We start from the raw sequence: 22,802 nt of genomic DNA on the forward strand, positions 1-22,802 counted from the left end.
GAAGAGGGAGCAACAAGAAAGACAACAACCACAAGAGTACATGGGTTAACTGAGACACTCTAAGGCCCGGTCCGGCCACCAGACACAGCAGGCAACAAGCGTTCTCCAGCTAAAGTGGGCTTCGATGCCTGCTGTGTCCAATGAAGCAGTGCCCACCTCAGTCCTTATGACCTGCTGCCCTACTCCTGCCCAGTGTTTGTTTACTGGAGTGCTTCTTTCTGTACTTACGCTCCACATCGCTTGTTTCCTGCTCGCTCACATCCTTGTTCTTGTAGAAGGTGAACTTGCGGGAAAAGAGGTTCTTTTTACGCTTGTCATTGAGGGACTGCGGAGGAAGAGAAGTTTGGAGAAGGGCAAAAGAAAAGAAGGGACGGGGAAGAGGACTGTCTAATGTTCATATGGTGAAAATAAATGGCTCTCAGCTTTCTTAAACCTTTGAAGACTTTGCCATTGTAGGTGGTATGACATACATTGGACAAATAACGTCTTATAGACAGCGTTGAAGAGATTGTTCACCTTAAAATGAAAATGGCCATTCTTAAAGTTGACATCAGATTCAATCCTAACTATTTTTTAATATTTCGATTTCAGATCCTGTGAAGCAATGTGCATTTTTATTCGATGTTTGACGTAATCTAAACCAAAATACAAAGAGATGGTGGGACACAGTGTAGCTTCTCCCCTTTTAACAAAAAACAGCCAATAGCGTTTAGTTTTTCTTACAGCTCTGCTAGTGAGAGTGGTTGAGCTCAAGCGCATCAAATGAAAAGGGGGCGGGGCATGTCAGATACTAGTGAGCATTTGATTGTTCAAGATTTGATGTAAAACTGACGTATGAGGTGACGGGCAAAAAATCGTTACTCCATTTAGTGACAAATTGCAAGCTTTGGATGTTTATATTAGGTTTATATCTTCGAAATGCTAAATCTTCAAAAAAAAATTTGTCACACTAGCTTATAAATATCCTTAAAGGTGCTGTATGTAAGTTTTTGACTATACTAAAGCATAAAAATACCATAATATGTTTGCAGAAATTTAAGAAACATGCTAAGTAAACATTATTGTTTATCTGAAAAACAATGCTAAAGTCAGACATTCTGCTATGAAAATGTGTGTTACGTGCCTGAACGTCTGTCTTTGATTTGGTTCTTTTAACCCGCCCAATGCCAGTTTAGCCAATTATATTTCAGCACCCCGGGTTGCCTTGATGGAGAACAGCGTATTTGATCCATTCATTCAAAAAAGCTTTCAAAGCATGCAATGCGACCTCTGGTGGAAAGTAGTAGACTCCGAAACGAGATGCAGATTCAGAGTTCCACATGAGGTTATTAATTAGAAAATAATATAAATATTACAAACGTAAACATTAGGTGAGCAGGTCACATTGTAACCCCATGTCCTAACAACATGCTACATGAGTAGATTTGCTGTGATATGCAATTTGGTTGTTTGCACCAGACGAAATATGACATAACTTTAAATACAGCTATTTAGAAGCACAGAATAGTGCACTCACTGCACTCCAACAAAATGGCGAGGTCTATAACCTAATTAATACACATTAAACCTTTTTACATTATTAAATGTACATGCTGAATCACTGATATGTGGGTGTCATCAATCTGGCAACCTGCGCTTGTGTGTGTTTTGAACCAGGCGTGCAATACCTAGTTGTCAAACTTGCATACTGCACCTTTAAGACCCTAAAGAATCATATCAACTTGTGCTTAAACTGCCATCCAATGTCACCTTTAACCTCAAGGTATAATTTTGCTAAATATAAGACAATAGATTGAAGAATGTTGTATTAGTCGTTAGTCTTCATGTACTAGCAGGCATTCAAATCTTTTTGGCTTAAGACTTTGGGTTTCATTCACTTCCGTTGATATTTAGCTGATGTTAAAACAGCTTGTTATACTGCTTGATGTTGTAAACTGAAATTTTCTAATTATATTATTCAACTTTACGTATAGGGCCAAGCAGTAGCGCAGTAGGCAGTGCTGTCGCCTCACAGCAAGAAGGTCGCTGGTTCGAGCCTCGGCTCAGTTGCTGTTTCTGTGTGGAGTTGGCATTTTCTCCCTGCGTTCGCGTGGGTTTCCTCTGGGTGCTTCCTTCGGTTTCCCTCACAGTCCAAAGTACAGGTGAATTGGCTAGGCTAAATTGTCCGTAGTGTGTGTGAGAATGTGTGTGTGGATGTTTCCCAGAAATGGGTTGCGGTTGGAAGGGCATCCGCTGCGTAAAAACTTGCTGGATAAGTTGGCGGTTCATTCCGCTGTGGCGACCCTGGATTAATAAAGGGACTAAGCCGACAAGAAAATGAATAAATGAACTTTATGTATGGTCATAAACACACTTGTTTATAGAGCAAGTGCTGTGACCGTTTATTATTCGTAGTCATTTCTCCCATAGGCAACTGAGTCGAAATAAGGTCAATATACTATATATAATGAGAAACAAAAAAATTCCAAGCTAGTCACAATGGCTAGGGGTTTACAACATTCTTCAAAATATCTTTCTTTAGTGTTTAACAAAAGAAACAAAGTCAAACAGGTATCTAACAAGTGAGGAGTGGGTGAGTAGATGATGACCAAATTTTCATTTTTGGGTGAACTATCCCTTTGACTCACAGGTCTCAATCTCGATTCCTGGAGGTCCACAACTCTGCACAGTTTTGCTCCAACCCTAACCAAAAACAGCTGATCCAACTAATAAAGGTGTTTAAGACTACTAGAGACTAAGCAGGTTTGAGTTGGAGGTGGTTAAAGCTAAACTGTGCAGAGCTGTAGCCCTCCAGGAATTGAGTTTGAGACCACTGCTTTAACTAAAGGAGTTAAACTTAAAGGAGTTGAGCTCCTCTAAACTTAATAGAGGATGTCACAAATCCAGATTTGGATATGAAATGCATGAAGAACTGAAATGGACAAATAATCGGATTTGAGTCACAGACTCAAGAACGACAGCAGGAAATCTCAACACAAGAGAAGCAGACGGACAGATCTGCATGCAGAGGGTTAGAAGCGCGTTGTGAGTGAGCCAGAAGCATGTCAAGGCCTAGTTCTGCTTTGCTTTACAGCCGCTGAGCCTGCATGGGAATTTATTAAGTCAAACTACACAGTTCTTCTCTTTGGCAGTAGATGCACATCCATTCTTAGGCAGAGATCAGCTAGAAGCCTGGTTTGTTTGAGCATTGGATTACAGAGAGCAAGGCACAGGAGGTGGAAGGAGGAAAATGTGAGGAGGGTTCAGGACAGGAGAGGAGCAGAAAGACGAGCAGTCCGACATCAATGGCAAGCGTATTTGTCCTTCATTTTCCTATCATGCATGTTCGGTTGGACTGTTAGGTAATCTGACTTCTATGCTTCATACATGAGTTACAGATGTATTACAGCACTGTTATATTTGTTACGTAACACACAGTTGAAGGCAAACTGATTAGTCCTCCTTTGAAATGTGAATTATTTCCCAAACATTGATGTTTAATGGAGATGTTTATTTTTAAACAATATTTTTAATTACTCATTTCTAATAACTAATGTCTTTTGTATATGCAATGATGACAGTACATAATATTTTAAGTATAAATTATTTAGTAACACACTAATAGTATTTAGCTTAAAGTGCATTTTAATGGCTTAATTAGGTTTAAATAGACAATTTAGGATTATTAGACGAGTCACTGGACAACAATAAAATAATTAATAATTTCTTAAAGGGGACCTATTATGCAAAAATGGCTTTTATAAGGGGTTTAAACAACAGTTTGTCAATATAACCAGCTTCTAATGGATAAATCTGTATATAATAAAATCTGTTAATTTAATTTTTTTAATAATCAGACTTGATGAAAACAGTCTGCAGAAACACTTTGATTGACATTCTCCTCGTTGTACATGGCATCAGAGGGAAAAGCCCCGCCCATTAGTGCCCATCTCTCCCTCATTAGCATAGCACGTTAGTCCTGCCTTGAATCTGCCACTATGCTGACTCAGGCATTTATAGCTCCGCCCTCTTTTAAAAAGAACGCAATCTCATTTGAATTTAAAGGGACAACGGCACAATAAGGATCAAAGACTAAAAGGGTCAGTTGCACAGAGTTATAAAACATTATTTGTGGGGTATTTTGAACAGAAACTTCACATATACACTCTAGGGACACCAGAGACTTATTTTACATCTTGTAAAAAGGGGCATAATAGGTCAACTTTAAGGGGGCTGATAATATTGACCTTAACAATTATTTAAAACCGCTTTAATTCCAGCCAAATTAAAATAAAGGAGACTTTCCTTAGGAAAAAAAAATATATAAGAGTAAATACTGTGCAAATTTCCTTGCTCTTTCCTTGCTTTGTTAAGAAACAATTTTTTTTTTTTTTTTTTTTTAAATAATTAAAATTTCACAGGAGGGCTAACAATTTTGCCTTGGAATGGAAGGCCTTTTTTTGGGCCAGCAACACTTGCAGCTACTCATGCTGTTAATTTAGACCGGACTATTCATATGGCAGACTGATTAGTAAACATCGTACAGAAGATTTCATTCAACTGAATGAAGCACTGACTGATCAGCAGTATTAAATGGGAGTTAATATCAAATCTAATTTGCAAAACAATTCGAAATGCATTTCAATGTCATGCTACGTTGATAACATACAATAAGTAACATACAAGCTTTGTTCCAATCCCTAGTGAGTTGCCTACTGTAGATCTAGACTTTTTCATGAGGCTAATTATAAGACTGTCCCATGAGGAAAGAAGAATTTGCTACTTTTTAAGATCTTTTTAAGATTTTGAACTCTCTATTCATCAAAGATATGCATCTATGGTTTGTGACCACATTAATAAAAATCAATTAACTAATTCATAAAAAAACTATACTGACTTAAAAATGCACTAAAATAGTAAACTGTATTATTAGGGATTTGCAAGCTCATGTTTTTAAATACTATTGTATGGCTTTTAAAATAACAATACTATAGTTAATAATAGCAATGAGCTCAGAATTTAGAATTTGGCAGAAATAACAATAATTAACAAAAAAAATACACTAATCAGATGTTGACAATAATTCTAAATAATTTTTTTTTTAAATTATATATATATATATATATATATATATATATATATATATATATATATATATATATATATATATATATATGTGTATATAATTAATTCATTTTAATACTAAAATATTTAAAATGATACAATCTTGCTTTTTAATAATGATTAATAATATTAAGATTTTAACACTTGTTTTAATCAGAAAATAAGATGGGAAAATAAGATGCATTTTGGACTGCTGACATACCTGGGATAAGCCATATGTGGTTCAGTTATTTTTTTCCCTTTTTTTACTTCATTTGCATACTTTTAATGTTGCGGAATTTGTACTCCACGGTATCAAAAATGGTTTCAAATATCGATATTTTTCAACGCATCGTATCGAAGTTGGAAATTTTAGTATCATGACAACGCTAGCTTCTTGTAACTCAAATTACTGATATCTGAGCTCGGAGGTAGAGGTCTGCATTCCTGAAGGGCCCGACCAGATCTTGTGCGCCGGAATAAATTTCTGAATAAAATGCAACAGCGTCCTGACGTTATTTCTGAGATTTCCTCATTCTTATTGACCAGTGTTTTTTTCTCGTGTTTTTTTTTTTTTTTTTTTTTGCACAGTCTGTGCGCGCATAATCTGCATAATGGTCCACAGAATGGGCTTTTCCAACGTGGGAGAACAAAGAGAAGATGAGCCGTCCTTCAGCTTGCATTAGAAAAGTCAGGCAAGTCTGATTTATGAGAGTCTTTTTTTGAGTCATAGATTCAAATGGAAAAAAAATATGACCCTTTGCGCAACGTAATAATACCTCAAAGTTTTGTCCTTTACCAGTCACAAGACTGGAATCTCGGTTTTAAGGCGGCACTCATACCTTATCACAAAGGGGCAAACAAAACTGACATTTAGCCTACAATCCTTGCAAAACCTACAGTTTTATCTGTTATCTCTTTTGGTAGAACCCAATATAATTGTGAGATTTTGGAAACTAGATCTAAACATAGCAGTTAACGTCGGGTCGGGTAGAAAATTGTTCTAAGCGGGCAGCAAGTGAACAAAGGCTGATTATACATCAGGAGCAGTCAGGTGTGGAATAAAACCTGGCAGGAGCGGGACTAAAAAACTAGTCCTGCGCAGACCTCTACTCGGAGTCATCTGGGACCGACCATCACAGAGTGGAATGTGTACTGTGGTCAGATGAATCAGCATTTCGGGTATTTTTTGCGAGAAATGGATGCTGTGTGCTCCGGATGAACAAGTTCAGTGAAGAGGTGTTCTTAACAGTTGACCACTCATGCGGACGGTATAAGTAGACAGTAAAGCAACTTGCTAGGATTTGGAACACAATATTGTTTATAACAGAAAGTCTATGGATGCATGAAATGCTTCACTCACCCCTTTTTCTCGTGACTTGGAGTTGAATTTAACCGTCTTTAACCTGGCTCTCTCCTTTTTCTCCACTCTTAAGAGAAAACACAAGAACCTTATATTACAATCGAATTAAATAGATTATTAAAGTTTGTCGAGACAAACTTTGAGGCTGGCTTGAGAAAGCCTGTTGGTAATCGTTTATTTAAAAAGGATAGATAGATCAATGTTAAGTCAATGACAGTCACTTGCAATGTAAGTCTATGGGACAGTTGCTAGGGTACAGTATCTGGTTGTTAGGGTGTGGATAGAAAGTTAAAAGGTCATCAGTGATTGGCTGCTGGCTAGACTGAGTTAAATGAGCTCAGTCATTAGTCTGATGCAGAGTTATGAGCTCATAGAGTTTGATCCAATGTAAAGTCAATGACAATCTTTTGAATGGAAGTCTGTGAGACAGTTTCTAGGGTCCCAAAAGCGGTTGCTAGGGCTTGGCCAGAAAGGTAAAAGCTCATCAGTTTTTGGCAGTTAGGTAGTCTGAGGTAAATGGGCCCAGCTAGAAGTTTGTGTGACAGTCTGACGCAGAGTTATGAGGTCATAAAGTTTGGTCCAATGTTAAGTCTATGGGATTTTTTCGACGGTACCGGGAGGTTTTTTGGAAAACTGAAAGTTGGATCAGTTGGAAAAGATATAGCACACCGAGTCAGACCAGTTCGGAGGTCTGGTGTGAGTTTGGTGGTCATAGCTCGAAAGCTCTAGGAGGAGATGGTGTTTGATTTTTAGTCTCAGAAAAAATTAGGATTTCAGTAGTCTGACTTGCTTTCACACATAGATATACACATTAGATGTCGCCTACCCTGTTGTTGTCTATTGGAAGAAATGTGTCAATAGAGCCGACATTTTGGAACAGGGTAGCGCTCCCTTGAAATGAATGCGGGACCAAGGTACAGTGGAGGACTGTGGCCATCCAAAGCCAGAGATTTACACATATACATATATATCTATGATCGGGAGTTTTCCTGGATGTTAGTATGCAATTTTTTTTTTAAATTACGAAAATTTAAATTTTACATTACTTTTCTACATTGATGGATCAGTGATTGCACAGGCATTCCTGCGAAAAGCTTATGCTCGGAAATGTACTATCCACCCCCCCAGTTAAATTTGGTCTAATCCGTGTCCTGAAACACACCTCCTCTCCTGCTTTCACTTCTCATAATGATGGAGGGAACGATTCGCTTGTGAATGAATCCCCCGTTATGAACAACGTTAACAAGCTGACAATAATAGGCTACAAGTTTTTGGCAGTGCAGCATCTCGTTGTCATATTTCTTTTGCATTGTTTGCTGATTTTATTCAACAAAAATAGCATTAGCTGAGTATTTAGTGCGAGTTGGAGCTACTTTGCCTTATGGTGAAGGCAGTAAGTGAATGTATTATCATCAATAACGTGACCTGTTGAACACAAAAGTTCAGAACATAAAAAACGTAAAAAACGTAAAAAGCTTAATCTTACCTATGTAATGTTCTGCCTTTGTGCTTTTTTTTCTTTGTTTGCTCGTTACTACACCCGTAGACCCGTAAAGTTCCGCATCTTCACATAATAATACTATCTTGACTAGTGCGGTTGAATGACACTTGTCCTGGGAGCACTGTACCAATGTGGCGGCGCTATTGACGCATGCTCAGTGTCCCTATGTGATATCTAGTGTATATATCTATGGCTTTCACAAGCCAGCCTAATTAGCTTTGAATTCATACCACACTACTTATTTAAAGCATAAATGACAGCAGCTAGCTTCATGCTAAACAAATGTATTCGACAACCAACAATGCAAACAGTAAGAGATTTATATGTGATTTTTATTTTTTATTAAATCTGCAACAATTTCAAAAACTTTTTTTCACATTGTCATTATGGGGTATTGTGTGTAGAATTCTGAGGAAATAATTTAAATTGATCCATTTATGAATAAGGCTCTAACATAAAGAAATGGAAAAAGTGAAGCGGTATGAATACTTTCCGGATGCACTGTATAAATGTATCTGACGACAATCCAAATATTGAACATTATGAAGCATGAATCCCTCACCTCCTCTTGCTGGGGATAACCCCCATCTCCTCCACCTCTCCTTGAGCTGTGACCTGTCTGGCCTGCCACCACTCGTCATCTGAAGCGTTGACCACATGCAGGATGTCCCCAAATTTGAAGTTCAAGCCCTGACTGGGCAGCCCCGAATCCTTCGTTTTATCATAATCAAACAGTGCTCTGAAAGAACAAAAACCACAAGACAATCACACACTAGCTTGGCCTTCATCTGTGCATGTAATAAAACCACATCTACTCCATGTCAGTGTGTGAGTGAACTGTAAAGGTAAGATATCATTTACATGCAAGTTAAATATACAGATAAAAACACAAATGTATTTGTATGAGTGTGTTTTTGTTTCTTTTTGAAATCTTACATTATTTATTTGTGTATATTGGATTTATGATAACTCCCAATAATTATAACTGAGGCTGTTGGGGAGAGGTAGGAAGTAGGCTTGGGCGTAATTTGTTAATATGGTATACCGCGGGATATACAAATAGCAACGGTGTCAGTTTTAATACCGTTATACCGTCATAAAAAACAATGCACTTAAATAGGAGAAAAGTATTCATTAATAAATATTATTTATTTAATGCCTAAAAATGTGTATGCGTGATTGTCATCACGGGACAGTGTGGAGGAGAGAGAGATGAGGTAAGGTAGCAAGTCGCGCTCCAAGTGACTCGGTCTCGAAAAAGGACACAACCTTTGGAGTTTGCCAGTATTTCCGGTTTCGAGAAGGGAGATGTGGTAAATACGAACTAGAGGTCTGCATTCCTGCTGATGTACCGCGGGAGCTGCGAGACCCGACCAGATTTCTTGCGGAACGGGAATAAATTTTTGAATAAAGCGCGGGAGTGGTCGGTAAATCTGGTTTAATATGAACGACAGCGGGCACGCGGTCTAACAATTTCGCTCACGAGCAAGTGAGCATGTGCACATCCGCGTGGATGCTGTTTATATGTGTGTGTGAATGAGAGAGAGCGTCCCGTGCAGATCTCTAATACGAAAAAGACAAACAGCTGACCGCAAACCTAAGGTCGCATATTCCAGTGTTTCTCAACTGGTGGGTTGCGACCCAAAAGTGGGTCACGGGAACATTTTCAGTGGGTCGCGGAGTGTGTGCTCAAAAAAAAAACAATAATTTTTAATTTATTATTATAATTCATTTTTACTTATTTTGAAATGCGTGCACGACAACCCTCCCGTTTGACAGGTGAAATTTCATATTATTATTGCAACAAATATGTCGAAGCGCAAGTACGAACTCGAACATGTAAAGTGTAGGTTTACATATATTGACAACAAAAAAGACTTAAAGCCTCAGTGTGTCATAAGTAGTGAGGTGCTCTCACAAGAGAGCATGAAACCTTCTAAATTAAAACGACATTTAGAAACCAGACAACATGTTTTATTAGCCCCTTTCACACATACAGACCTTTCCGGAAAATTGCCGGCAATTTTCCGGAAAGGTTGTATGTGTGAACAGGTCCTTTTTGAAAATACCGGTTAATTCGTTCTGGCTATTTTCCGGAAAGAGAAGTTGTAACATTACCGGCAATTTGCCGGAATGCTGCGCTGTGTGAACGCAGAAGGAAGATTCCCGTAATAAGCGCGTGCACGTCTAGAACGTGCTGACGTGAGACGTCTGCTTTAGCCAATCACAACAGTCAGACGCATTTACGTCCGCGCGGTTTGTGAGGATAAAAGCCTTTGAATATTTAGTCAGATCACGTTTATATGTTCTTCTTAATGCCAACTGTGTAAATAATCATCGATGAGATGCTTATGATAAGCCGTTGTTTGTTTACGTCCGTGTGCCTGTGAAACAGCCTGTGAGCGCCTGCACACGCACATATTATGAACATCTCGACATGCGAAAGTGATCCTGCGAAAGTTGTTCACAATATTGATCATCCACAGAGTTTGTAATGTAGTCAAATGTTTACAAATACAAGCGCAGCCGTTTAAAGCTCATTTGTGGTGAATGATGTCAGAATTTACCGGTATTTTGGAATGGATGTGTGAATGCTCTTTTCCGGAAAATTTCCGTAACGTCCTCGCCTGTGTGAACAGCGCTTTTTTGAATATACCGGTAAAGTCGTTCCGGAAATTTTCCGGATATTTACCGGTATCACTGTGTGAAAGGGGCAATTAACTGCTTAGTTTAGTTCATGATAACTGATCCTTTCCTTAACCTAACCACTTGTCTACAGTATTTGTTGTTTTTATTTTGTAATATTTCTATAATTTGATACATTTTGTTAAATGACAGCAATAAAATATTGTTTATTTGCAAGTCTTGGTGATTTTCTTATGATTTATCTGTCACTACTTGTGCATGTTAACAAATAAATACAAATTAATTATAATTCCTAAAATTGTATTATAGTTCCTAAAAATTTGGGTCGCGGCTTGATGACCATGTAAAAATGTAGGTCCCATGGCCAAACCAGTTGAGAACCCCTGGCATATACGGTCTTTAGTTTCTGATTGTTTAGGCACAAGCCAACAGTTTGGTGACGCTGTCTGAGTTTACATCATATTTTTTTTATTATGCATGTTAATACCGGATACCGAGGTAAAATAGGGAGGATGTTTGATGGTATCAACATTTGGATACCGCTCAAGCCTAGTAGGAAGAGTTAAAAGATCCTAAACTGATCTTGTTGAATCATTGAAGGAAAATAAACAGTATGAATCATAAAAACAACAGAAATTTCAAGCATCCTTTCTTTCCTCTGAAACTGAATTTTGTTTCACATGCAAGAAAAAATGGGGACACACCGAAAATAAAACTATTGGCTGAAACTGAAACCAAAAATTTCTGGATTACGAATTATGAATATTCAAAGAAATAAAAGCTTTTTAATAATTATTATGAATTGCTTTAAATATAGCAGCTTTAAGGATTTATCAGTTCTTTCAGTCTAATTTGGACATTTAAATGAAATTGTTTAAATAAAAACTTAATTTCATTTCAAGCTCTTTCAAGAACCTGTGTTTGTTTTTAAGTACTTTCCAGGGCTTCCAGGGCAAGTACTGTCAAGAAGCACAAGAACCCTGTGTGTATATCTGTCCAGTACCTGACATAAAGTGATCTCTTCTGACTGGTCCTCAAGGATCCTGAGCCTGAACTGATGCTGCTGTTCATCATCTGCTCTCGGAGGTCATGGATCTTGGCTTCAAATCGGCTGTACTCTGAAACGCAAGGCAACAAAAATCAATACCAGCCATTTCTCTGAATCTTCCTGGTTTTCCATTTATATTTATGCATTAATCAGATATTCCTATTTACGGCAGTTTACAATAGAGTAACAAAAAAGCTGGTAAATTTACTCGTAATGCCTTTACTTGTGTGAAAACAAAACAAAACAGTGAAGTGCTTATATATGGAGAAAAAACAATTAATATTTTACCAATATTCAAACAGAGTTGTATAGATGACATTTTATGACCAACATGTCTATTTTATTGTAGGATATCTACTGTTACTGTACACTGCAGACTTACACTCACCGGCCACTTTATTAGGTACACCTGTCCAACTGCCAATCACATGGCAGCAACTCAATGCATTTAGGCATGTAGACATGGTCAAAACGATCTGCTGCAGTTTAAACCGAGCATCAGAATGGGGTAGAAAGCGGATTTAGGCGTCTTTGAGCGTGGCATGGTTGTTGATGCCAGACGGGTTGGTCTGAGTATTTCACAAACTGCTGATCTACTTCGATTTTCACGCACAACCATCTCTAGGGTTTACAGAGAATGGTCCAAAAAAAGAAAATATCAAGTAAGCGGCATTTCTGTGAGTGCAAACGCCTTGTTGATGCAAGTGGTCAGAAGAGAATGGCCAGACTGATTCCAGCTGATAGAAAGGCAACTGTAACTCAAATAACCACTCGTTACAATCGAGGTCTGCAGAAGAGCATCTCTGAATGCACAACACGTCCAACCTTGAGGCAGATGGGCTACAGCAGCAGAAGACCACATCGGCTGCCACTCCTGTCAGCTAAGAACAGGAAATTGAGGCTACAATTCACACAGGCTCACTAAAATTGAACAGTAGAAGATTGGAAAAGCGTTGCCTGGTCTGATGAGTCTCGATTTCTAGTTTCTATTTCTATAAATAGTTCTTAACAATAATAAAAAAAAAGCTTGTGGAAATGTTTAACACTTGAAAAATAAAGTAAATAAAGTAATTATAAAAATAAAGTATTATAATTACTCAATTCTCACAACAGATTTCAGATTTCAGTTTTATTTTATTTTATTTTAAATTGAATAGTGTTTAAATCCATGTGGGGTGACACACTGGCTCAGTGGTTAGCACTGTCTCCTCACAGCAAGAACGTTGCTGGTATGAGTCCCGGCTGGGTCAGTTGTCATTTCTGTATGGAGTTTGCATGTTCTCCCCATGTTGGCGTGTGTTTCCTCAGGGTGCTCCGGCTTCCCCCACAGTCCAAACACATGTGCCATAGGTGAATTGAATAAGCTAAATTGGCCACAGTGTATAAGTGTGGATCAGTGTGTTTCCCAGTACTGGGTTGCAGCTGGAAGGGTATCAGCTGTGTAAAAACATATGCTGGAATAGTTGGCGATTCATACTGCGGTGGTGACCCCTAATAAATAAGGCACTATTTGAAGGAAAATAATGAATGGATAAATCAATAGGTTAACTTATTTACTAATTAAGCGCTAAATACTGGTCTGGCAAGTGTGATACAGTGCTTTGGCCATTTTCACAGGTGTGTGAAACGTGGAACTAGACATTAAACTTTTTTTTCAAAATGCAGAGGACAAACTTTTCAGTTTTTGACTTCACTGTTATTGTGTAAACGTAGTCTGAGAGATTTAGTTTGATTATTTATTGCCACATCAGAAGCTTAAAGTTATTACGCCACTGAGAGTCTCACCTTCTGGTCTGTACTGGGCCACGATGGTGACTGTTTGTCCGGCGTTTTTCAGGGCCGCTGCGGCCTGTTCATGAGTTGCACCACGGAGGTCAATTCCATTCACCTATGAAAGATATACAGATGAAGTCAGAACTATTAGCCCCCCCCCTGTATATGTTTTCCCCAATTTCCCAATTTTAACAGAAAGGCCTCTATTTTGACGATCTAGGTGCAAAGTGCAAAGCGCAGGGTGCAAAATCATTAAGGACGTGTCAGAATCCACCTTTGCTATTGTAAGGATGGAAAATGGCGCATGGTGTAACAGGGTTGAGCTTATTCTCTTAATGAGTTACAGGTGTGTTTTAAGAATAAACCAATCAGAGTCTCATTTCCCATTCCCGTTAAGAGCCCGTTGCGTCACGCCATAGTGCATTTGCTATTTACATGGCGGACTTTGTAAGTGGAAAAACTGAACTCTTCACTAGAGAGAAAACAATTAAGCAGAGCATCCTCAGCGCGAGAATGAGAGATGAGCCTCCTCAATCTTTACTTTCACTCTCATGGATAGGGAAACGTGTTTCCTCCCACCTTCGATGCAACACCACCTTCCTCAGCAGGGCTTGACATTGATTTGTGCTCACAAGCCACAGTGGCTAGTAGTTTTCCAAAGTGGCATTTGCCATCTACATGCATTTGGCAGGTTGGCAAGTGTTAAAGTCAAGCCCTGGTGGTCAGTATGGACAGATGAGATGTCAGGGAAATACTCACAGACACCAGGCGGTCTCCTTTCCTCAGCTCTCCGCACAGGTCTGCGGGGCCTCCAGCCAGAATGAAGGAAATAAATATACCTTCGCCATCCTCTCCACCCACTATGTTGAAGCCCAGACCTGTAGTGCCTCGATGCAACACCACCTTCCTGGGTTCCCTGAATAAGCAGAAAAAATAAAAAATAATAAAGTATGTCCTTATATGCTCAAATAAAAACTCTCAGGGGACGTATTTCCGTCATTGTACAGTGCTTATGAACGCACTCTATACTGGCACTGACAAGAAGAAACTCTTACATTAAGTCATTATTTTCATTTTATGTGCACTCAAACGTATTCCCATAGCTTCATGATGTTCAGATTAAACCACGGAAGGCATATTGTATGTTTTGAGAACGTTTGTTTATTTGTTTTGGTATTTTTGTGGACATCTTTTGGCACATTGCTGTCTATGGAGGATGAGAGAGCTCTAGGATTTCATCTAAAATATCTTCACTTGTGTTTTGAAGATGAATGAAGGCCTCAGGGGTTTAAGTAAGAGTAATTAATAGCAGAATTCAGATTTTTAGGTGAACTAACACAAAGTTTAAAAAAAGGATCATGGTTGAATGACTATGGGATAATGTGGATCCCCAATGTCCAAATTAGTTGAGAACATTCATTCATTCATTTTCTTTTCGGCTTAATCCCTTTATTAATCCGGGGTCGCCACAGCGGAATTAATCGCCAATTTATCCAGCATATGTTTTAACCAATGACTGTAAAAAAATATGGACGACGCGACAGCCCCTTTTCCCATTGAACGCCTTGAGGGCAAAACGCCTGCTTGACGGGCACAAACTGTCGCAAAAGACTGCTGAAATTGGAGCCTTGACATGCGCAGAAGGACTGTCTGATGGAGCCAGAGGAGGAGCCGCGAAAATGAGCGGAGTCGAGCTTCCAACCAAACGCTTTATGTAAAATCAACCACGCCCCCCGAACTTCTCAGCATGCGTTTGCTGTCATATCAACACAAATGGATGTAATAACGTTAACAATTATGAGGGTTTTATATATTCAATCGCGCCAGCTCCGGGCCGCGGCGCATAACATACTCGTGGCGTCGCGGGCTGATTCTGGCTCGCATGCGGCAGCGCCGGCTCGCTCAGCCGCCGCATCTGGCTCGATTGACTCGGGCTGGAATCGGGCAGTGAGTCCAGGCATCCGGAGTAGGTCCAGCAGAGGTAGTCAGTCTGAGCTCTGAGGGGTAAGTCTCCGGCAGGCGAGAATCTAGCTGGAACTGGCCCGAGTGTATTTTGCTATCTGGGTGGCTAGGCGTACGTGTATCAGCAAACTAATAAAGCCTGAAAAAAGCCCTGACCTTAGCGAATAAACAGTGTTCCACCAGGATCATGTATGTCAGAAACTATAGTTTACTGCTGAACTCATTTTATCATGGTAAAATAACACAGAAATCAAATAATAACATTTCAGTCTCCTGCCGAAGCTCAGACGCGCTGCTTTGAGAAAACTGTCAATCACAGCTGTCAATCACGATGACACGCCCAGCAATAAATTACTGCTAAAAACAAACTGTTTACAAATATGAAGATCTGCACCTATTTCAGCACAATAACCAGTGCCTTAATCGACCAGAACCATCTTTGGGACATTTTATTGCAAGTGTAATAATTTTTTTTTATTTGGGCTTTAATCTCCTTCATTAACACGGAGGAGGCGGGCTTTATGACTTGTACTGCAGCCAGCCCCCAGGGGGCGATCTAACGGCCGAGACCTTCACTCAAACGCAGGCTTGAGGCACACTTGGTTTTAACGCAGCAGATGCTCTTCCAGCTGCAACCCATCTCTGAAAAAACATCCGTACACACTCATTCACACTCATACATATGGACAATTTAGCTTAGCCAATTCACCTATACCACATGTCTTTGGACTATGGGGGAAACCGGAGCACCTGGAGGTGCTGTAATAAAACACAAGCATAATACATCTGCTTTTAAGCTGTCCAGAATAACCTACATTCATAATGCATTACTTCACAAAATGCAGTCTAAGCTGACATAGTTTTCTGTGATAATTAGTGTTATGCCAAGTGTTCAGGTTCAGTGTATAGTGCATAACTGTCCTGCAGGAGGCACTGCTGGTTTAAGTCTAAAGCACACACACTACAAAGCAGCCCTGTGGCTGTTACAACACTGATACAGTAAAGTCAAACACCACTTTATCACATCAGCCTCTCGCTATTAAACAGAACATCATTCTGATAATCACGTGACTCTTTTGGGCCACTTTGTGATGCATTGAATTGGAAATCTGCGCACCTAAATGGTCAGATTAAGAGAATCATTTGTTCGGCTGGATTAGAACAATCTTGCTTATTCATTTTCTGGCGAGCCGGCTAAGAGGCTTGATGATGCGCAGAGGTTTTTATGAGGAAAAAAAATATGAACCAGCGACATGACGTGGATGGGCTAAATTTGGAGCTTATCAAATGGCTAAATCGCCAATGACGTGTAGTTTTAGCTCAGGTTTTGCAGTGTCTCCTTTTTTACATCCCAACATTTAAATTTTTTAAATGTTTTTTAAACATTTAAAGATTTCTAAATGTGAAATGAACATGACTTTTCTACTGAAAAGTTGTTCACACAGCTCCCTCAGTGAACACTACAGCTTTGACCATGTGACCTGAGTACAAGTAAAAGCCAATTAAAAACTTTATACTACACAGAAGTTCAGAGAGCATCTCATTTACTCATAATATCATCCTGAACATCGCAGGTGGGCATTAGAGCAATGACCTGCTCTGGCATCACATGATGATTTATGTGAAAAGTCCAACCTAGAATCATTCTGAAAATGTAGCCCTATATACATTTCTGGAGAACGCCAAATACATACCAGGAGGTAAATTTTTTGCAGTTTTTATTTTCGCGAATCCACAAGAGGGCACTGTTTATGCGTTTTGAGATCTCAAATTTCGAAATATATCCAGCTGCAGACCCACTCACATTTCAGTGCACACAATCAAGGCAGGGGCGAACTATTTATGGCTAATGACGAATCAGTCTTCTTTTATTTTTAAATGTTTTAATGATGACTAACTCTTTAGGTGCATTATCGCCACCTGCCGTATTTCACAAAGATGATCAAGATCGTCCGTGACTGTGGGCAGTTTAGGGTTTCCAATTTCAGTCATTATTTCATTATTATATCGTAACGATCATTTTAACATTTGTGCAGTTTTGGTACTCATATTACGTAAATGAAAATAATTAGTTGAAACACTAACTACTATTATTTCATTAAGCAAAAAATTATATTTAATCACTGGAGTAAAATATTAATATATATTTGTTAATTGTAAAAAGATGTATTATGGCCTATATATATTTACGTCCGATTCACATAGGGCTTTAGTGTCAACGCTTGACTAAGGACGTGTCTGAAGTTGGGGCTATTACGATCATCATAGCAGCGTCAGCCAATGAAATTAGTCCGCAATCGGCTACTGTCTGAGCTGGTGTATTTGCATACAGCGATCTGATTGGCTGACGCTTCCATTGGTGCTGGAAAAGTTGAGAAAGTCCCAACTTCTGCAGCAAGCAACGCCGCTGAAGCAGCGCAGACGGACCCACAATTCAGTTCGGCAAGGCTTGACGTCACCCATTCAAAGTGTATAGGAAGCGTTGAAGCTGACGCCCCGTGTGAATGTGCTGTAACTTATATATGCTGTACATATTTCTGAAAAATGTTTCAGCAAAGCCAGCAAATCTGCTATGCTGACTGTCAGATAAATAACGACTGATTGAAAATTGTTCAGTGTATTTTATTGAATGGCGATCGGAAACAACGTTCCCCATTCACCCGTCTTGATCGCCATATTTGTGAAACAGCAGACCAAACCGATTGAACAACCGGCCGATAGCCCCAACCACTCCTTCCCTAAGCCCAACCTATAACGTTTTAAAAAGCACCGATTGACCAGCGCCCACCCACTTCTCTAAACCCAATCGACAGTGTTCTGAAAAGCAATACAGAAAACGAAAAGCCTGATTCTTGACACATTTTCAGACTTTACCACATTATTTACTTGTTTATTTATTTTTTGGGTTTTGTTTTTGTGTAACCGCTTTCTAGAACTGTTCTTCACTGGACTCAAACCTCAACTCCATCAACTTACATGGCGAGCCACTGGACAAACTTGTAACAGGGGGAAAAGCCATCCATACGGAGGTAAGCGGTCAGCTGGTAAGCACAAAAAGAACGGCATCATACTGCTCCGTAGAATTCGTTTTAAAGGCAAAATGCAGCTACAAAATTCGCAATCTCCAAAAATGTATATAGGGCTACGTTTTCAGAATGAGCCTATGTTTGAAACGTCTGTATGTGTAAAAGGGGCAAATATCACTAATATTACAGGGGCTTATATATGGTGCAGGCCTAATCTGGAAACAATACCTTGTGACATCATCGTCCCCCACTGTGGTCTTCGGGGTTGGGGAGAAGCGTCCAGAATGCACCGGAGGCAGCGGCTGGCTGAGATAACTCGGAGGACTGATATGGTTTTCCATGTGTTGGGAATAGGCTGTGAAAGACAAGTGGAAGATAGATTCAAAAATTATAAACTGCTTTACCTTTCCCCACACAGGTCTCCAAATGTTCACCAAATCCTCTAGAATGGTAAAATATTATGTTATTCAAAAGAGAATGTGTTTGGATCCCAAAGGGAAGCGAACAGACGCTGATGGTAAATGAAACTCTAGGCTTAGCTTTTAGCACCCGGGCCTCCACTGCAGCTCCATTTACACACTTCTCTATGTGGGGGGGCGAGACCTGGGGGTCAGAGTGAAACTGATCCTCAGCTATCCTCATCTCGCCTGTCTTTGTCTCTCATTTGAAGCAGACGTTAGCTGAGCTCATATCAAAAGACTGCTATAGGTGTATACTTATAGTTCAAGTCAGAATTATTAGCCCACCTCTACATTCATTTGAAGATTTTCTCAAATGCTGAAAAAAGCTTTTTTTGTATGATGTCAGCATCTGCCATTAGCAGTTAATGGTGATGCATGCTTTTAATGCAGAGTAGAATAAAAATGCTTGAATATGATAATATATGATGAGTAATTTTGATAAGCAAGCTAGCAAAAGGTCTTATATTTAAAATGTCCATTTCATGACAGAATAACTTAATAGATTTGACATGTGATTAGGGACCACATTGTAAAATAAAGTAAAGTAAAGTAAAGTAAAGTAAAGTAAAGAAAAATAAAAGCATCTACTTTAAAAAAAATACACTTAAATAAAATTGAAATAAAATACACTAAAATAAAATTAAAACAAAAGTACCTTTTTTTATAAAAAATAAATAAAAATAAATAAAATAAAAGCACCTACTTTTATAAAAAATGATTAAATAAATAACTTACTTTTATAAAAATAAAAAGTGCCTACTTTTATAAGAATAAAATAAAATAAAAAAATAAGTAAAATAAAAGCACCTACTTTTATAAAAAATAAAATAAATAAAGCACCTAATTTGTTAAAAATAAAATAAAAGCAACTACTTTTATAAAAACAAAATTAAATAAATGTACCTACTTTCATGAAAGCAAAATTAAATAAAAGCACCTACACTTTTATAATAATTCAATTAAATTAAAGCACCCACTTTTATAAATATTTAATTAAAATAAATAAAACCACCTACTTTTATTAAATGTAAAGAAAAATAAGTTAAATTAAATAACACCTACTTTTTTCTCAAATGTTAATAAATTAAAGTAAATTAACTAAAAGCACCTATATTTATTAAAAATAAATACATAAAAGCACATACTTTTATAAAAATCTAATTAAATTAAAAATTAAATGTAATTAAATTTAATTAAATAAACATAAATAAAAAGCACCAACTTTTATAAAAAAAAAATTAAATAAAAGAACTTACTTTTATAAAAACAAAATTTTAAATAAAAGCACCTACTTTTATAAAAAAAAAAAAAAAACATTAAATTAAATTAAATTAAAATACATAAAATAAAAAAGCACCTATTTTTATAAAAATAAAAAAAATTAAAATAAATAAAAGAACCTACTTTTAGTAAATGGATAAAATATTCATTTTCAAAATGGGGTTCTTGAGCACTCTGATGGTTGTGAGACATATTTACCAATAGCAAAGGTGCAGTTTTCAATCCTATAGTACTTCACTCAAGCATAACACAATGAGAAGCTGCAAAACTTTGCTTTACCCTCAGGAAGAGCAGAGCACAACAGAGTATATATATATATATATATATATATATATATAAAGTAAAAAAAGCCGACAGGTGGTAAAACGCATGCTTTATGGCAATCTATGTGTACAAAAATAAAATCTACTGACACAAAGGCTCCCTCTCTGCAACACACTATCCAAAATTAGGCAGATCAGTGAGCTAAAGAAAAAGCGCTTGCGCACCATTTACAAGCTATAAACAGTGTTGCTTCCATTTCGAATCAGGCTCCTGAATGATGGCGCACACTTAACACAATTATTTCTCATTCATTAAGTCAGGTTTGCTCATGCTTACTTGTCTGCATTAGGATATTGCTGCTTGGATTAGCAATACAGACTTGACCATGTGATGCAGGCCATGATTGAATCTGTGATTTGTCTTTTAAGTCAAGCAAAGCAAAGCATCCTTGTCTTTTTTTTTCTTCTATGGATGGGTCAGACTGTGTTTTTTTTCTTTCTTAAGGGTCCAGTGAAGTGTAAAATGTCCATTTTTATTCATAATTTGACGTAAAAACAAGAGTAGCTCATCCCCTTATTAAAAAACAGCCAATGGCATTTTATCACAGCAATTTCAGTAAGAGTGGTTGAGATCAGGCGCATCAATTAAAAAGCAATTGAGAATTCTCTAGCACCTTACATTTAGAGAGACTTAGGCCCAATCCCAATTCCACCCCTTAGCCCTTCCCCTTCCCCAATTCTCTTTAGTCTGAAGGTGTGGGCTAAGGGGAAGGCCTAGATAGCCCTTAAAACAGAGATTTTTCAGGACCACCCTCAAAACTAAGAGGTACGAAATTTCCCAGAATACACCAGCTACAACAGCTATGTTTCTAACCACCTTTTTTTTTGCGCATTTTGCATATGCGTATACAAAAACGGTAAATGGAAACGTCATGATGCGCATAAATTTTGAAAGTGCGCACTTTGACATGTTGGACGGAAACGCAGCTTTATTCGCACGTCTTTTATGCGATAATCCAGTTTTACATAAACATAGCTCATGTCAGCATGGCTGCACATGGAAGTCAGGAGATGCACAAATTAGTAATTTTTTTGTCATTATTACGCATTTTTATGACAAATAATCATATGTTTTCATATATTCAGAACCGCCTTCGTATTTTTTGGTCATCCTTTAAAAAAAAACCCTAAAATAAAAACAGTATTTTCTTCAATACGCTCAGAAATATATTTAAAAAAAAAAAGATTTACATTTACAACTTGATTTTAGGTTATATTTGTTCTATTTTCATTCAGACTGAAAGTAGTTTGTTTTAATACATGAATAATAGTATATTCTTTTAAATACTTTCTCATAATACTTTAGTGTACTAAGTGTCATGTTTAAAGGGGACCTACTATGCCTCTTTTTAGAAAATGTTAATTAATTTTCTCATGTCCCTAGAGTGTGTATGTGAAGTTTCAGCTCGAAATATTACACAAATAATGTTTTATAGCTCTTTAAACGGACCCTTTTAGGCTTTAATTTTGGTGACTGTCACTTTAAATTTAAATGAGATTGTGCTCTATTTAAAAGAGGGCGGAGCTACAAATGCATGTATCAGCATAGTGGCAGATTTAGAAACAAGACTAATCATCCTATGCTACTGAGAGAGAGATGGTCATTTATGGGCGGGGCTTTCCTCCTCTGATGACACGTACAAACAGGAGAATGTCAATCAAAGTGTTTCTGCAGACTGTTTTTATCAAGTGTGATTATAAACAATTAAATTATTTAATTTTTACCATTAGAAACAGCTTACATTCACAGACTGTCGCCACACAAGTGTGCTTAAACCCCTTATAAAAGTGATTTTTGCATAATAGGTCCCCTTTAAGGGCAGATAGGGGGAAGGAGGAGTATTTTTGAAGCATTGCATTTAGGTACAGCGTAGGCTTTATTGGCTGCGGGGGCGTCACGTTCAGACAAGAGCAATCGATGGTAGTTTAGTTCTCTCCTCTGTGGCCTATTAGTGCTCCTGCTGGCAGGGCTATGAACAGAGCACCGATCAATACGCTCACTGCTGGACACACACAACACAACAGTGTGTACGAGTATGACACTATCTCCTTTTCCCCCATCCTGCACTTTAGCTTGTACAAATGCAGCAATGCAGTGGGATGTTTCCATTGAGTGCGGGCTGGGAGATGTTTTGAGTTGTAATAATGTAAAGCGTAGTCATCTACCTCGTTCTTCATATACAGCAAACGTGCTATTCCTAGAAACTACGGATGCATGGTATTATCAGAACGCTCAATAAATTGGTCAATAACGGCTTAATTTGTAAACATCAGCATCAGTTCGATTAGAAAAATTGTGCTTGCTCGTAATTACGATGTTGATGATGAGCCTGCAG

At 38.1% G+C, this 22,802-nt stretch overlaps 1 protein-coding gene across 50 annotated transcripts in view; it reads right to left on the minus strand.

Annotated features, from left to right (window-relative positions):
- dlg1b (discs large MAGUK scaffold protein 1b) overlaps nt 1-22,802 on the minus strand; it is a 172,647-nt gene that overhangs the window by 13,711 nt on the left and 136,134 nt on the right. For 34 of the 50 annotated variants that reach the window (XR_012387156.1, XR_012387155.1, XR_012387154.1 and 31 more), the window contains 6 exon segments: nt 18,630-18,756; nt 14,173-14,329; nt 13,426-13,528; nt 11,596-11,710; nt 8,509-8,685; nt 6,446-6,512 (listed from right to left, as the gene is read on the minus strand). Coding sequence is in view for 45 of the 50 variants with exons in the window: in XM_073916586.1 (XP_073772687.1) it covers nt 6,446-6,512; nt 8,509-8,685; nt 11,596-11,710; nt 13,426-13,528; nt 14,173-14,329; nt 18,630-18,756 (746 nt within the window). In the remaining 5 variants the exon portion in view is untranslated. 50 annotated transcript variants of the gene reach the window in all.

The sequence above is a fragment of the Danio rerio genome, chromosome 2 (genome assembly GCF_049306965.1).
Source record: "Danio rerio strain Tuebingen ecotype United States chromosome 2, GRCz12tu, whole genome shotgun sequence".
NCBI lineage: Eukaryota > Metazoa > Chordata > Actinopteri > Cypriniformes > Danionidae > Danio > Danio rerio.